A 14202-nucleotide genomic window follows, 5' to 3' on the forward strand; every position below is an offset into this window, starting at 1 on the left:
CTAGAATAATGATCAGCAAGGAAATTTCCAGACTCTTGGGGAGCAGCATGCCAACAATCGTGAGCCCAATTAGACTGAGATAGATCTTGCTCCAGAGGCTGGTCGCCTTAGAGAGGCAGAATTCCAAAGTGTTGTCGATGATGAAGAGGATGTCGGGTGTCCCAATTCCTGTCCAGAGAGAAGCTCCCGACGGGTTCACAGCTACTCCATTCAGTGATGAGTTGTCCAGGGCCCGGATTCTCAGAAGATTGTCACTCCCGACGTTTACGTCGCTTTATGATGGGACGACCTGCCCTGAGTAGCACGTCGAGTATTATAAGCAAAGAATGTGGCAAGCTTCGATCCCGTTCGAGTGTTGGGAGGCGTGCATGTGCAAATCCTTCGGCGCGACGCTGACTGGTCCCGCCCTTAACTGGCTAGGCAAGCTTGAACCAGGTAGTATCACTAGCTTTGCTATGTTAATTAACAAGTTTTATTCCCATTTTGAAAGCAGCAGGCAGTTCGACAAACAGACGAGCGACTTGTATAGGATCGTCCAGGGTCCCAAAGAAAGCATCAGGACTTATTGGTCCCGTTTCAACAAAGAGAAGGTGTCAATCAAGAATGTCGACAATCGGACTGCCATCGAAGCCTTTCTCCGAGGACTGCATACAGATTCAGATCTGTACAAAGATATGGTCAAATATCCCTACTCAACATTTGAAGAGGTCCGGACAAGAGCTGTGGCCTAGATGCGTTTCGACGAAGATATCGCCAATCGAAGCTCTGGTCAGCATGTCAAAAGCTCGAATGATCACAAAGCTACAAGCGCCCCTCGAGGATCTTGGCGACATCAGCCCTATGAAACCACAGGTAGATCACGTTCTGTTAATAGTGTGTAGGTAGAACAGATTCTCGAAGCGCCGTAATATCCAGAAATATCCGAATATGGACTGTTTCGCCTGGTCTCATGAAGATATGACTGGCATAGATCCGAGCATCATTTCGCATAAGTTGAACGTTGATCCCAACCATAAGCCAGTGAAGCAGAAGCGTCGAAAGTTTGCTCCAGAGCGAAATAAGATCATCAATGACAAAGTGCAGCAGTTGATCGAAGCTGGCAAAATAAGGGAAGTCAAGTATCCAGATTAGCTCGCTAATGTCAACGTCGTCAGCAAGAAAAATGGTAAATGGAGAGTCTGCATTGACTTCACCGATCTCAATAGAGCATGCCCAAAAGATCCGTTCCTGTTGCCGCACATCGACGCCATGGTAGATGCAACAACAGGTCATGAGCTCCTAACATTCATGGTCGCCTATTCCGGATACAGTCAAATCCTAATGCATTCCGACGATCAGGAGAAGACAGCTTTCATGACAGACAAAGGTATATATTCATATAAAGTTATGCCTTTTGGACTAAAGAATGCAGGTTCGACACACCAGAGACTAGTCAACAAAATGTTCAAGGACCAGCTAAGGGACACGATGGAAGTATACATTGACGACATGCTGGTGAAATCTAAAAAGTCAGAGGATCACGTCGATCATCTCCGACAGACATTTGAGGTACTACGGAAATACGGTATGAAACTTAACCCTACTAAATGTTCTTTTGGAGTATCTGCTGGAAAAATTTTGGGTTATGTAGTAACGCAAAGGGGGATCGAAGCCAGTCCCGACTAAGTCAAGGCTCTAATAAACATTCAATCCCCCCGAAATGTTAAAGAAACCCAAAAATTGACAGGGAGAGTGGCAGCGTTAAATCGCTTCATTTCTTGATCGTCAGATAAATGCCATCTTTTTTATAATGTTTTAAGAAAAAACAAAGGCTTTGAATGGACTGACGATCATGAAAAAGCGTTGCAAAATTTAAAAAAATACCTGATGACGCCACCCCTCCTGTCAAAACCCAAGACTAACGAACCTTTGCAGCTTTATATTGCCGTTAGTGTTGTCGCTATTAGCGCAGTTCTGACAAGAGAAGACGACAATGTTGGGCAGCTTCCGGTTTACTATGTAAGTAAGACCCCTGCTCCCAGCCGAGGTAAGGTACGCTTCCTTAGAGAAATTAGCTCTTGCATTATTACTGCCGTAAAAAAATTGAGGCATTATTTCGAAACCCACCACGTCGTGGTGATGACTAATTATCCACTCAAGTCTATTTTGAGAAAGCCAGATCTGACAGGTCGATTAGGCAAATGGAGCATCTCACTAAGCACGATGGATATCGAGTACCAGCCTAGAAAAGCAATCAAATCACAAGCTCTCGCAGATTTTGTGGCGGACTTCAGCCCCGACCTACAAGCCATAGCCGACAAAGAAGTAGAAGAGATCAACAACGTAAGGAAAGCAAGCAAATGGATTCTGTTCGTCGATGGTTCGTCCAACCAGCGAGGAGCCGGCTTAGGAATGGTGCTGAAATCGCCACAAGGGGACATGATAGTAAGGTCTATATCTTGTGATTTTAAAGCAACTAACAATGAAGCAGAATATGAAGCTTTGATTGCAGGAATGATTGTCGCCAAAGACTTGGTGCGACAGCCCTGGACGTGTACAGTTATTCCCTCTTTATCGTCAGCCAAATAACAGGTAATTTGCTGCAAAAGATTCCAAAATGACAGCCTACCTTGAAGTAGCCAAAGAAAAAGCCAAAAACTTTGATCCATTCACCATCCAACAAATTCCTCGTGACCAAAACGCCCAAGCCGACGCCCTTGCTAACCTAGCCTCTGCTCTCAAAAAGACCACCTTCACGAACATTCCTTTGGTACACCTACAAAAACCATCCGTACCTACAAAAGAAATCCTCCCTGTCGACGACGTCAATCACTACAAAAAAAGAACATTTTAGCAACAATCAAAATTTGTTGCTACACACCTAAAATTCGTTGCTAACTTGACTTGGCAACAAGTTGGAAACAAAAATTGCTAGTTGCTAAAAGGCTTGTTGCCAAGTGATTTTGGCTACCAAATTCTAAAACAAATTTTTGCTATATCGCATCTATTTATATATGGTTGCCACAATAGTTGCTATGTCTTGTGCATGCGTTGCCAACTCTAGGAACAATTTTTTTAAGAGTTGTTGCTAATATTGGTAACTGATTTGTATTGTTGGTTGCTAACAATGACGATGAATTACACGCCAAATAGCAACAAATTAATTAAAAGTGATTGCTAACATTAGCAACAAAGTATAAATAATGGTTGCCAGTAATGGCAACAAATTATTGAGATTGGTTCTTCAAAATGGCAACAAAATTATCACTTTAGTTCCTTAAAATGGAAATGATTTTTTTTTGTTGTTGCTAAATATTAAGACAATATTAGCAACCAATCTATTATAATTGGTTGCCAAATCTAGCAACAAAATTATTATTATTATTATTATTAAACCAGCTTTCGGTGTCAAATAAAATAACTTAAATTTTATTTTTGTACAACAATTAAATGAAATAGAAAATATTATAATAAAGTAAAATCCAAAGACAATAAAACAAAAATCATCTCTATAAAATAAATAACATCAAAGGCAAAAGTTAAAGAAAATGTAAATAAAATAGGCAATACTCAAAATAAACAACCAGATACTTGTTTGTTTAACTAATTAGAAATATGTAGTCTTTAGATGATGATCATCTATAATTCAACGAAGAATTTCATTTTTTGTTAGGAATTGAACTTGAGCTTGAATAGTCTTCATAGCAGCCGCAGAGTCATTAAGCTTTTTTGTTATTTCATTTAGTTGTGTAGTAGCTTGAACAAGACTTGCCTTTGTCTCTTCAAGCTCTTTTGCTTGTTCTAAATTTTTCGTATTGAGTTCTTGAACATGATTTTGCAAATTAGTCACCAACTCATTTCGGCCCTTCGAACTAGGTTCATTACGTGGTTTCACATAATAATTATCTGTAGCACTTCCAAGACCATATATTCTGCCATTTTTCCATCCACCTAAGGCTTCTAGAAGTAACTCGTCCTCCGTTTTGGGATCTTCACTCTCCAAATTAGAGGCTTTCTTGTTCTGAAAATCATCCTAAAAAGTAATTAAACAAATGTAGTTAGTGTGAGTATTCTCTTATATTCCCATAACAAGCATAATTGCATTTTATTACAACTTAAATACTTACCCAAACTTTTTGTGCCGTCTCATCCACAAAACCTTTATTCTCTTTAACATGACATTTGTAATACAACTCAGCTGCAATAGGCACACGCTGTAGTGTTTTCTCCTGTCAAGGGAAAAAAAAACTCAAATATTATTATAACACAAAATAGACTACAAAAGCTAATTGTCTACAATCTTATCTAGTCATATTAGAATTAATAGGAAAATAATATATGCAATTTTTAGGAAAATACATTGCCTGAATAATGTCAAAAATGTTACAAAAACCACTTCCCTAAAATAAATATTGCCCAAAAACACTTATAAAAAAGCATATCGGCATTTCATCAACAATACAACAATGAGTAAAGACAACATTGTAACAACCATAATTGAAAAAAATAAGTGTTGCAGCCACAATGCAGCACTACAACAGCAGCCGCACTGAAGCAGCAGCAATAGCCACACTGCAGCAGCAGCAATAGCTGCACTACAACAACAACAACATCATCTGCAACGTAGACCTTTCCCCTTTTGAAATCAACTCTGCACCAACAGCATTGCAGTAGCAAAACAGTAAAACGCAGCAGCAAAATAGCAACAACTGCGGCAACAAAACAACAGCAATGCATCAGCAAAACAATAGTAACATAGCTGCAAAACAACACTAATACATCACCAATAATACAGCAACAATATAGCACCAATACAACACCAAAATAGCACCAATACAACAGCAATAATAACATAACAATGCCAGCAATAATGAAAGACAAACAACAGCTAGAAAAATCACAGTTTAGATGCAGTTGAGGACAAACCAGTTCAATACTAATTTGCTCAGTTGATTTAGATCCTTGGCAATGGATAGGCATATCTTTCCCAGGCCTCCTTCGATTTAAGGAACATTGAGCAGACCTCTTTTTGAAGGTATCAGTTGCTCTAGTAGCCGCAAGTCGCTTCCTAATGCTTGGGTGACTCCATTTTGCACGATAACCTTTTGTTGTGAACATCTTACACACTACTCCCGAGAGTCTTCTAGAACATTTTTGTTGCCATCCTTTCTTTACCAACTTTGCCATTGAAGGATCTCAAGAGAACTTAGCCTTTGATTGAACAATAAAGCACCATTTGTCAGTGAATATTATTTTATTTATTAATAAAAAAAAAAGATATTTTGTAAAAGTATTATAGAATATCATTTATTATAATGAAAATCACCTTAAAGGCTTTCTACCATATTGCCTTTGCTTCTTTGGGAACCTAGGCCCAGTTGTTCCACGGTCCCATAAAATAAGTCTTATATGAAGTTTCCACAACTTCATCAACAACTTCACAAGAATGGAACCTGTTTCATTAACACTTAGAAATTGCAGATAAATATTTAAGTACCAAAATATATAAATTAATATAGACTAGTAAAATTACTTACCACAGTCTTTCAGTTTTGTGTAAAATTTGAGTAGCATCCGGGTTACCAGTTTCATCCGAAAACTCTACTTCCTCTCCATTTTCATTATGGCCTACATCATCATCATATCCCATCTCCTCTTGATCCCCATGTAGTTCTTCCGTATGAGAATGATAATTTGCTTCTATGGCATTATCATTCATTTCATCATTTGATGTTGTTTGCTGAGAAGAAAGTTGTGATGAAACATAAGGTTGACGCCTAATGACAGGACCCCTCCTATTATAGCCACCTCGGGTTAGAACCATTTTCACTGCACACTATAGAATGAGAGAAAGACAAGGTAATAACGACATTATAACAGTCAAAAGTTTATAACTAAAAAAGCATATATTAAAAAAGCAACAAACTATAAGATATAATTCATATAAAAAAATTTAATAGTTAAAATTACAATAACAAGTATTTAAATAAAGGCACAATAATTATTAAATAAATCAAAGTAAAAAGTAAAATATCTTTATCTAAAACAAACTATTGTCTTCATCTTCCTCTTCATCATCATCTTCCTCTAATTCTTCCTCATCCTCTTCATCCTCCTCCTCATCCTCTCCCTCTTCCACTTCCTCATAATCATTAGAGGATAACTCTTGGGCTTCTTCATCATCAACTTTGAACTCAGATAACAAGGGAGGATTTTCAATGGAAACAACTTGGAATGCATTAGGCTCAACGGGCGCATCAATAACTCCTCTTGCCTTAATGTTGAAAACAAACCACCACTGATTTCTTTCATTGCTACTACTAGGACAAGGGGCATAATATACTTGTTCAGCTTGATATGCCAGTACGAACGGGTCATACTTTGGATATCTTTTTGAGTGATTCACCTCAACAAGGTTATACTTATCATGTATCCTAGTACCATGTCCAACATCAAACCATTCACACTTAAACAACATAGTTGTATAACGCTTTCTTGCTCCAACATAAGTCAACTCTATTATTTCTTGAAGAATTCCGTAATAATCACTTCCTTGGACACTTTTCACACATACACCATAATTCATAGTTGACTTCGCTTTTCCATGAGAAAGAGTATGAAAATGATAGCCATTAATGTGATAGTGATTAAATTTTCGAACTCTTGTTAGTGGTCCAGATGCTAATGAGCGAACAATGTCATTGTTGATGCCCTTTTCCAATAACTATATTAATTAAAGGTTCAGAATGTCATTTGGGTCATTGACTTACATGCTAAAAACACTAGTCTATCATATATTTAATTAGTATTTCATATTAGTTAAGTGACTTACATAATCTTTAAACCAATCAGTATATATGTCTTCATATTTGATCCAAACTTCATCTGAACTTCGGCAATTATGTTCTCTTATCATTTGTTCTTCAAACAAACTGTTAATTATATTAGTATCTAAACATATAGAGGTGTTAAGAAAAATAAATTAGTGTACTTTTATTGAAAGTTACCTTTCATATTGCTGTAAAATTTCACAATTACTCAGAATATATCGGTGAGCAACTTTGTAATCTTTTTCTTCAAGGTAACAAAGTTGACCTTCTGATGAACTATATCCAAAAGTTGAAGAAAACATCTCAGGTAGTTCAGTATTAGGGTTTATTTCACTTTCAGCACTTGTGCCCAATCCTAAATCCTTCACCTTAGTGTCAACATCTTCTCCAAAATAAAAAGAGCAAAAATTCGTCACTTCCTCGAGTAAGTAGGCGTTACAAATTGAGCCCTCCACACGAGCTTTTTTGCCCACTTTCCTTTTTAAATGGTATAAAAACCTATAAAAAAATATGTTTTTCTATCTAATAAAAAAAAAGTTTTATTAAAAGTTAAAGATGAATTAAATGTAATATAATTACCTCTCAAAGGTACATCCACCTATATTGCACCGGCCCACCAATTTTTGCCTCATAAGGTAAATGAATAGGAAGATGCTCCATACTATTAAAAAAACCAGGTGGAAATATTCTCTCTAATTTGCAAATAATTTCAGGAATATTTTCTTCCAAGCGCACTATGTCTGTAACTTTCAAGGTGGTTGAGCAAAGATCTCTAAAAAACTGGCTCAATTCAGTAATAACATTCCACAAATTAAGGGGTAACAAGTCTTTAAATACAACAGGCAGCAACTGTTTCATAAAAACATGACAATCATGACTTTTCATACCGAATAGCTTACACTCCTTTAAATCAACGCATCTACCTAAATTCGAAGCATATTCATCAGGAAACTTTAATTTCTTCACCCATTCACAAACAAGTTTTCTTTTCTCTTTAGGCAACGCAAAAGGAGCATTTGGTTTTAAAGTTCGTTTTTCCCCTTTACTATTAACAACATCTTGCGCCTCCAATTTTCGTCGTTTACAATACTCTTCCAAGTCTCTTCTTGCTTTGACATTGTTTTTAGTTTTCCCCTTGACATCCATTATAGTGTGAAACACATTATCAAATACATTTTTTTCAATGTGCATGACATCAAGATTAAGGCGTATCAAGAGTTTGCTCCAATATGGAAGCTCCCAAAAGACACTTTGCTTTGTCCAATGATGGAACTCTCCATATCCTTCTGGCTCATTGCTATCACCCCTCATTCGCTCAACCGTTTTTGGAAATAAAGATACTCGATTCCAAATTTCCTCACCACTCATTCGTGGTGGTGGGGAGGAATCCTCAACTCTATCTTTAAAAAAAGCACTCTTATTTTTTTGAAAAGTATAATCATGGGGTAAAAACTGAGGATGACAATCGAACCAACTTTGTTTTCCATCATTCTTGAGAGTGAAAGACTTAGTGTTTTCCATACAACATGGGCAAACTAATCTACCAGCCGTGGTCCATCCTGAAAGCATGCCATAAGCTGGAAAATCACTAATTGTCCAAAGCAATGCAGCCTTCAGTTAAAAATTTTGTTTTTGAGAGATGTCGTAAGTTGGCAGCCCAACCTCCTATAGTTGCTTTAACTCTTCAATAAGAGGTTGCAAGAACACATCAAGATTCCCTTTAGGATTCTTCGGACCTGGAATGATCAGACTTAGAAACATAAAAGCTTTCTTCATGCACAACTCGGGTGGAAGGTTATAAGGAGTTAAAATAACGGGCCAATAAGAATATTGTCTTCTTGTATTTCCAAATGGTGAAAATCCATCGGTGCAAAGACCTAGACGGACATTTCTAGGCTCTGCAGCAAAAGAAGGGTACTCTTCATCTAGGTGTTTCCATGCCTCTCCATCACTTGGATGAGACATGAGGCCATGAACTCGAGGATTATCCTTATGCCACCTCATTTGTTCTGTAGTAGATCTTGTTGCATATAATCTTTGTAATCTCAGGCCTATTGGAAAGTATATAAGAACACTATGAGGAGAATTGTTGTCATTTTCTCTAAGTGTCTTATAACGACTTTCTTTACAATATAGACATTCTTTAAGATCTTTGTGTTCCTTCCAAAATAACATACATCCATTTGGACATACATGAATCTTTTGGTGCGGAAGCTCTAGCCCTTTAAGCAATTTTTTAGTCTTGTAAAAACTATCGGTCATTTTATTTTCATCTGGGCACATGTCCTTCATTAAAGAAGCAACACCATCTATAGCTCTATGTGGAATATTATACTCACACTTGATGTTTGCCATCCTTGCAGCAGCAGACAATACAGACAACACAGACAACTTGCAACCATCATACAATGGCTCTTCGGCTGCCTTCAACATGTCAAAAAACTTCTTGTAACTAGGATGTGGTTCTTCTTTAATATCTTCTAAACCACCTTCCAGTCCAAAGGCATCTAATACCATGACTCTGTATGGGTTTGACGCATCCTCGGTGGATGTGGAGCTGCTACTTTGGGATTCTCTTTGGAGGTGTAATTCACCATGAAAAACCCATTGGAAATAGTTAGGCAAAAAACCATGCCTATAGAGATGCTCCTTAATGGTTTCAAGATCTTGATATGGAATATTTCAACACTTTGCACATGGACATTTCATCACACCATCTATCACGACATCGTCTTGTGTGGTAGCAAAAGTAATAAATTCGTTAACCTTTTCAGCAAAGGTTGGGCTAAGGAATTTTCCTTCCAACCGTTTATACATCCATGCTCGATTCTCCCTCATTACGTTGCAAATTCACTTAAAATATAATGATACAAAAATAAAGTCAGTAGAGCCTGAGAAAGAATGTAATGACATTCTTCCATCCCATCTCTCACTTAATTCACAATCACTTGTCATTTCTAAAATACCTATGCAACATTCACATTATCATAGTATCCGAAGTTGTACACATTTAATTAAGCAACAAAAGCGTAACATACTAAGAAAGAGCACCAGGAAAGCATAGTTGTAGACAATTAGTAAACTGGTCTATGCATATACTACCTACCAGCAGGAGCCAGAAATATAATTTTTTTTTTTTATATTTATTATATTAATAGTGAACTAAAGTTTAGACCATTAATAACATTAATTGACATAAACAAGAAGGATAAAACAAACCTCACATAATATGAATCACATAAAACTAAAACCTGAACCTGCCTATCATGTTCATATGTAAATGGTAGCCAATCAAACAAATAATTCTCTATGTTTTATAATCATTACTAGCTCATGCAGAATATATAATCATGGAAAATCCAATTAAGGATCAAATTAAAAACGAAACTGCTATACAAAAATTCAATTGCTATCAAAAACAAGACCCAATTGTGGATTCAAGAAAAAACAAAATCGGCGGCCAATAAACCCAAATTAAGAAAAACATGCTATCCCATTAAATTAAAGCACACCACTAATGTTTCACATAAAACAAATTTCCATATGACAACTTGCAAATATCATGAATAATTACACGGAAAGCTTCATTATATTATGTGCACTAACAATTGATAAAAAGTAAAAGATTAAAAAAAAAAAGTCAAAGATAGAACTCATACCTGGTGAGTATCGACCTCGGCAAATTGTAGAAGATGGTTGTCAGGTGAATCACAACGTCCTTGCGTCGGCAGCCGGTTACAAAGAGCTTATCAATTAGGAGAAGTTTGGTAGTTTTGCTTTTTCTAGGGTTCTGTGCTCTTAATTTTTTATTTGGCTTTTTTACTGTTTTTTTTAATGCTTTTAAAAAAAAATTTAGTTTGTTTGCGCCTCTAATTAAAAAGTTCGCCAAAACTAATTTTGCCACTAAATTTGCAGCGGTGTTAATTTTTAAAACAAAGAAAATTAAATAACATCAACAAACAAAAATAGATTTGAGTATCAAATAATACTTTAACATATAATTTTATTATATTTATCTGACTTTATTGTAATAAGATGTAAAACCCGTACTTGGATTATTAAATTATCATAAGAAACATGTAATCTTAATTAAACATAGGAGTAGGGATCGGAAGAGAGATATAATATTCAAATGTATTATTTTTGTTAAAAATTAAAGTGTAGTACTATTAAAACAAAAAAAAGAGTGTTCATTTACTATAGTCTTAGTAAAAGATCGATCACCTACAACAACAACTGGGAGGGGATTGAAGTCTAACCACACAAAACTAATCCTCGAATCCAAATTAAAGCTTGTTAGATTGTGTATTTTTTTTTTTAAATTAGCTCAATTAAACTCAAACGTTAATAATCTAAATTTATGGTGGTTAAGGGTGTTTCAAAAAGTTCAACCCACTTAAAAATTAGGACATGTTCTGATTTACTAAACTAAACTGAACTGAAATGATTGGAGATGAACTGAACTGAACTATACTAAATAGAGATGAAATGAATTGTTTATGAGGGAAGGAAATACAGAACTGAACGGAATTGATTGGAGCTGAACTGAACTAAACTGAATTGAACTGATTGGAACTGAACTGAACTGGAATTAAGCTAAAGAGAACAAACCCTTTCATTATTCTATTGTTTACAAATGCCTTTTATTACTATTATCTATAATCTATACTTTAATTTACGATTATGACTATTGTTTAGTTGATAATTTACTCACCTTATTTTCACTATTTTCTAATAAGGAGAAGTAAATTAAGACAAGTTGAGATAACTAGCTAGACTTTGAATAAGATAATGAGCTTATTTTTTTAAAAGGAAATAAAAATAAACTCTAATGTTAATTATTAATAATGTATCTAATTAATTATTGTGAATTTATGATGACTTAGGACCTGTTCTGATTTACTGAGCTGATCTGAGCTAAATTGAACTAAGGACCTGTTCACATTTACTGAACTGAGCTGATCTGAGCTAAATTGAACTAAGGACCTGTTCACATTTACTGAACTGAGCTGAGCTGAACTGAACTGAACTAATTGGAGCTGAATTGAAGTGAACTGAACTGAACTGAAATGAATATTTTATGAGAGAAAGAAATTAGGAGCTGAACTAAACTGAACAGAACTGAACTGATTGGAGCTGAACTGAAAATTAAGTTCAAGTGAACAGGCCCTAAGTTAAAAAGAATTGTTTATGAGAGAAGGAAATTTGAAACTGAACTGAAATTAAGCTGAAGAGCACAGACCCTTAATTGCATAGAAATACAAAAAGTAAAATTTATGCTCTTATAATATTGTACTTCATCCGTTATTGTTCGTTGTGATTGAATGATTATTTTTTCCTTCTAATATTTCTTTTGGATAAGACAAGATGTCTTATATATATTTTATTTATTTCAAATTTTTTGTGTAATAAACTAATATACTGACTTTTGAGGTCTCCAAATAAATTAGCAACAAACTATAGCACAACTTGTTTCCAATGGAAACACATTAAAATTTCATGCTATTTTAGCAACAAATAGTAAGACGAGTGTCTCCAAATGGAAACAACTAGAAATTTCATTGCCATGCCTTGTTGTTAAATGGCATTGCTAAATGGCAACAAATATTTAATTGTTGTCATCTACCAACCACAGTGAGACGATTTGTTTCTAATAGTAACAATTTAAAAATTAATTGCCTTGGTTTATTTCTAAATGAGACAAATAAAAAATTAGTTGCCATAGTTTGTTCCTATATAGAAACCATACATAACTATGATGTCATTTAGCAATAACCGATAAGCTATATTGTTTCCAACATCAACAAAGCAATAATATGTTGCCAGCATTTTTTAAAAAACTAAAGTGTAAAGTATCAGTTTTAATTAGGCAACGACAAAATATATTTTCGTTGCTATTTAGCAACAATGTAGACATTTGTTGCTAAAATTTGTTGCTAAAACATTCTTATTTTTGTAGTGAATGATGACGCTGACTGGACCAAACCCATCATAAACTATCTCACCAACGATACCCTTCCCAGTGACAAAGTAGATGCTCGAAAACTAAAATACAAAGCCTTCAGGTATCATATTGTCGAAGGAGTTTTATTTCACAAGTCTGCGTCAAGGTTGTCACAAAGATGCATCTAAAAGCAAGAACAACAGTCCATCCTTAGCCATCTGCACGATGGTGTATGCAGCAGTCATGTTGGAGGCAGAGGACTGGCTAAAATTGCAAAAAGACAAGGATACTTCTGGCCAACGCTTCAGGACGACGCCATGCAGTACGTAATCAAATGTGATAGCTGCCAGTGGTTCGCCAACACCGTCCATAAGCCCTCAGAATCCCTCCATCAAACCTTGTCTCCATGGCCTTTCATGAGATGGGGAATAGACATTGTCGGGAAATTTCCCACAGCACCAGGACAAAGAGTTTATATGTTAGCACTAACTGATTATTTTTCCAAATGGATTGAGGCAATTGCTTTGAAACAGGTGATGGATAAGGAAGTTATTTCGTTTATATGGACTAACATTATTTGCAGGTTCGGCATCCCGTCAGTGATCGTCTGTGACAACGGTACAGTTTATTAGCGACAAAACTCTTTCATTTTTGCAGAGGTTCCGCATAGAATTAAGGACATCGACACCAAGATATCCTCAGGCCAACGGACAAGCCGAATCCAGCAACTAGTCATGAACGCCATCAAGAAAAGATTACAAGATGCAAAAGGTAAGTGGGCCGATAAACTCCCAATAGTCCTGTGGGCCAATCGGACAACGCTAAGAGCAGTAACGGGACAGACGCCCTTCTCCCTTGTATATGGTTGTGAAGTTGTCCTCCCAGTAGAAGTTGACTTTCCGACATCCCGTTTCGGCCTCATGACTGAGGAAAGAAACCAAGAAGAAATGGAGGATAGCATAGATGCAATCGAGGAATTAAGGGAAGCAGCACTAATAAGGATGGCGGCGCAGCAGCAGATTGTCGCAAGAAGCTTTAACAAAAATGTCAAATCCAAGACGTTCCAGTTAGGTGACTGGGTACTAAGGAAAACGTTCCAGAATACAAAGAATCCCGCCGACAGAAAGCTTGCTCCTCCGTGGGAAGGCCCATATGAAATTACCTAAGTCATCGGGAATGGTGCTTATCGCCTGACCGATCAACAAGGTAACCCCGTTCCAAGAAGTTGGAACGCAACTCATCTCAGAAAGTACTATTTTTAATCAATCGTCAAAAGTATTCGTCGACGAAAAGGTAAAACCTTAGCAATTGATCGTGTTCGATTAAACGTTTTATTTTATTTCTTCAATTAAGTGTACTGACTTAAGAATCGGAGGGCTGTTGGCATGGTACTCTAACCATGTTGGTTTTGCAGAATATTGATCGGTAATGCAATCGACAGACACAACG

General features: G+C 36.2%; 3 protein-coding genes across 4 annotated transcripts; 2 read left to right on the plus strand and 1 right to left on the minus strand.

Annotated features, from left to right (window-relative positions):
• Positions 1-1866: 1866 nt before the first annotated feature.
• LOC145566768 (uncharacterized) lies at positions 1867-2568 on the plus strand. Its single transcript, XM_081626084.1, has one exon. The coding sequence runs from the start codon at positions 1867-1869 to the stop codon at positions 2566-2568; it is 702 nt and encodes a 233-aa protein (XP_081482210.1).
• Positions 2569-3510: 942 nt separating this feature from the next.
• LOC145569057 (uncharacterized) lies at positions 3511-10602 on the minus strand. 2 transcript variants are annotated; one of them, XM_081628433.1, is made up of 6 exons: positions 10469-10602; positions 5517-5815; positions 5306-5432; positions 4906-5190; positions 4107-4688; positions 3511-4012 (listed from the first exon to the last, which is right to left on the minus strand). In XM_081628433.1, the coding sequence occupies exons 4-5, from the start codon at positions 5164-5166 to the stop codon at positions 4575-4577; spliced, it is 375 nt and encodes a 124-aa protein (XP_081484559.1). In that variant the 5' UTR covers positions 5167-5190; positions 5306-5432; positions 5517-5815; positions 10469-10602; the 3' UTR covers positions 3511-4012; positions 4107-4574. Both variants share the same exon structure in this region, with proteins under 2 accessions (XP_081484559.1, XP_081484560.1).
• Positions 10603-12978: 2376 nt separating this feature from the next.
• LOC145566769 (uncharacterized) lies at positions 12979-13919 on the plus strand. Its single transcript, XM_081626085.1, has 2 exons — positions 12979-13075; positions 13411-13919. The coding sequence occupies exons 1-2, from the start codon at positions 12979-12981 to the stop codon at positions 13917-13919; spliced, it is 606 nt and encodes a 201-aa protein (XP_081482211.1).
• The last annotated feature ends 283 nt before the right edge of the window (positions 13920-14202 follow it).

Source organism: Chenopodium album, chromosome 11 (genome assembly GCF_948465745.1).
Source record: "Chenopodium album chromosome 11, dcCheAlbu1.1, whole genome shotgun sequence".
In the NCBI taxonomy this organism is placed as follows: Eukaryota; Viridiplantae; Streptophyta; class Magnoliopsida; order Caryophyllales; family Amaranthaceae; genus Chenopodium; species Chenopodium album.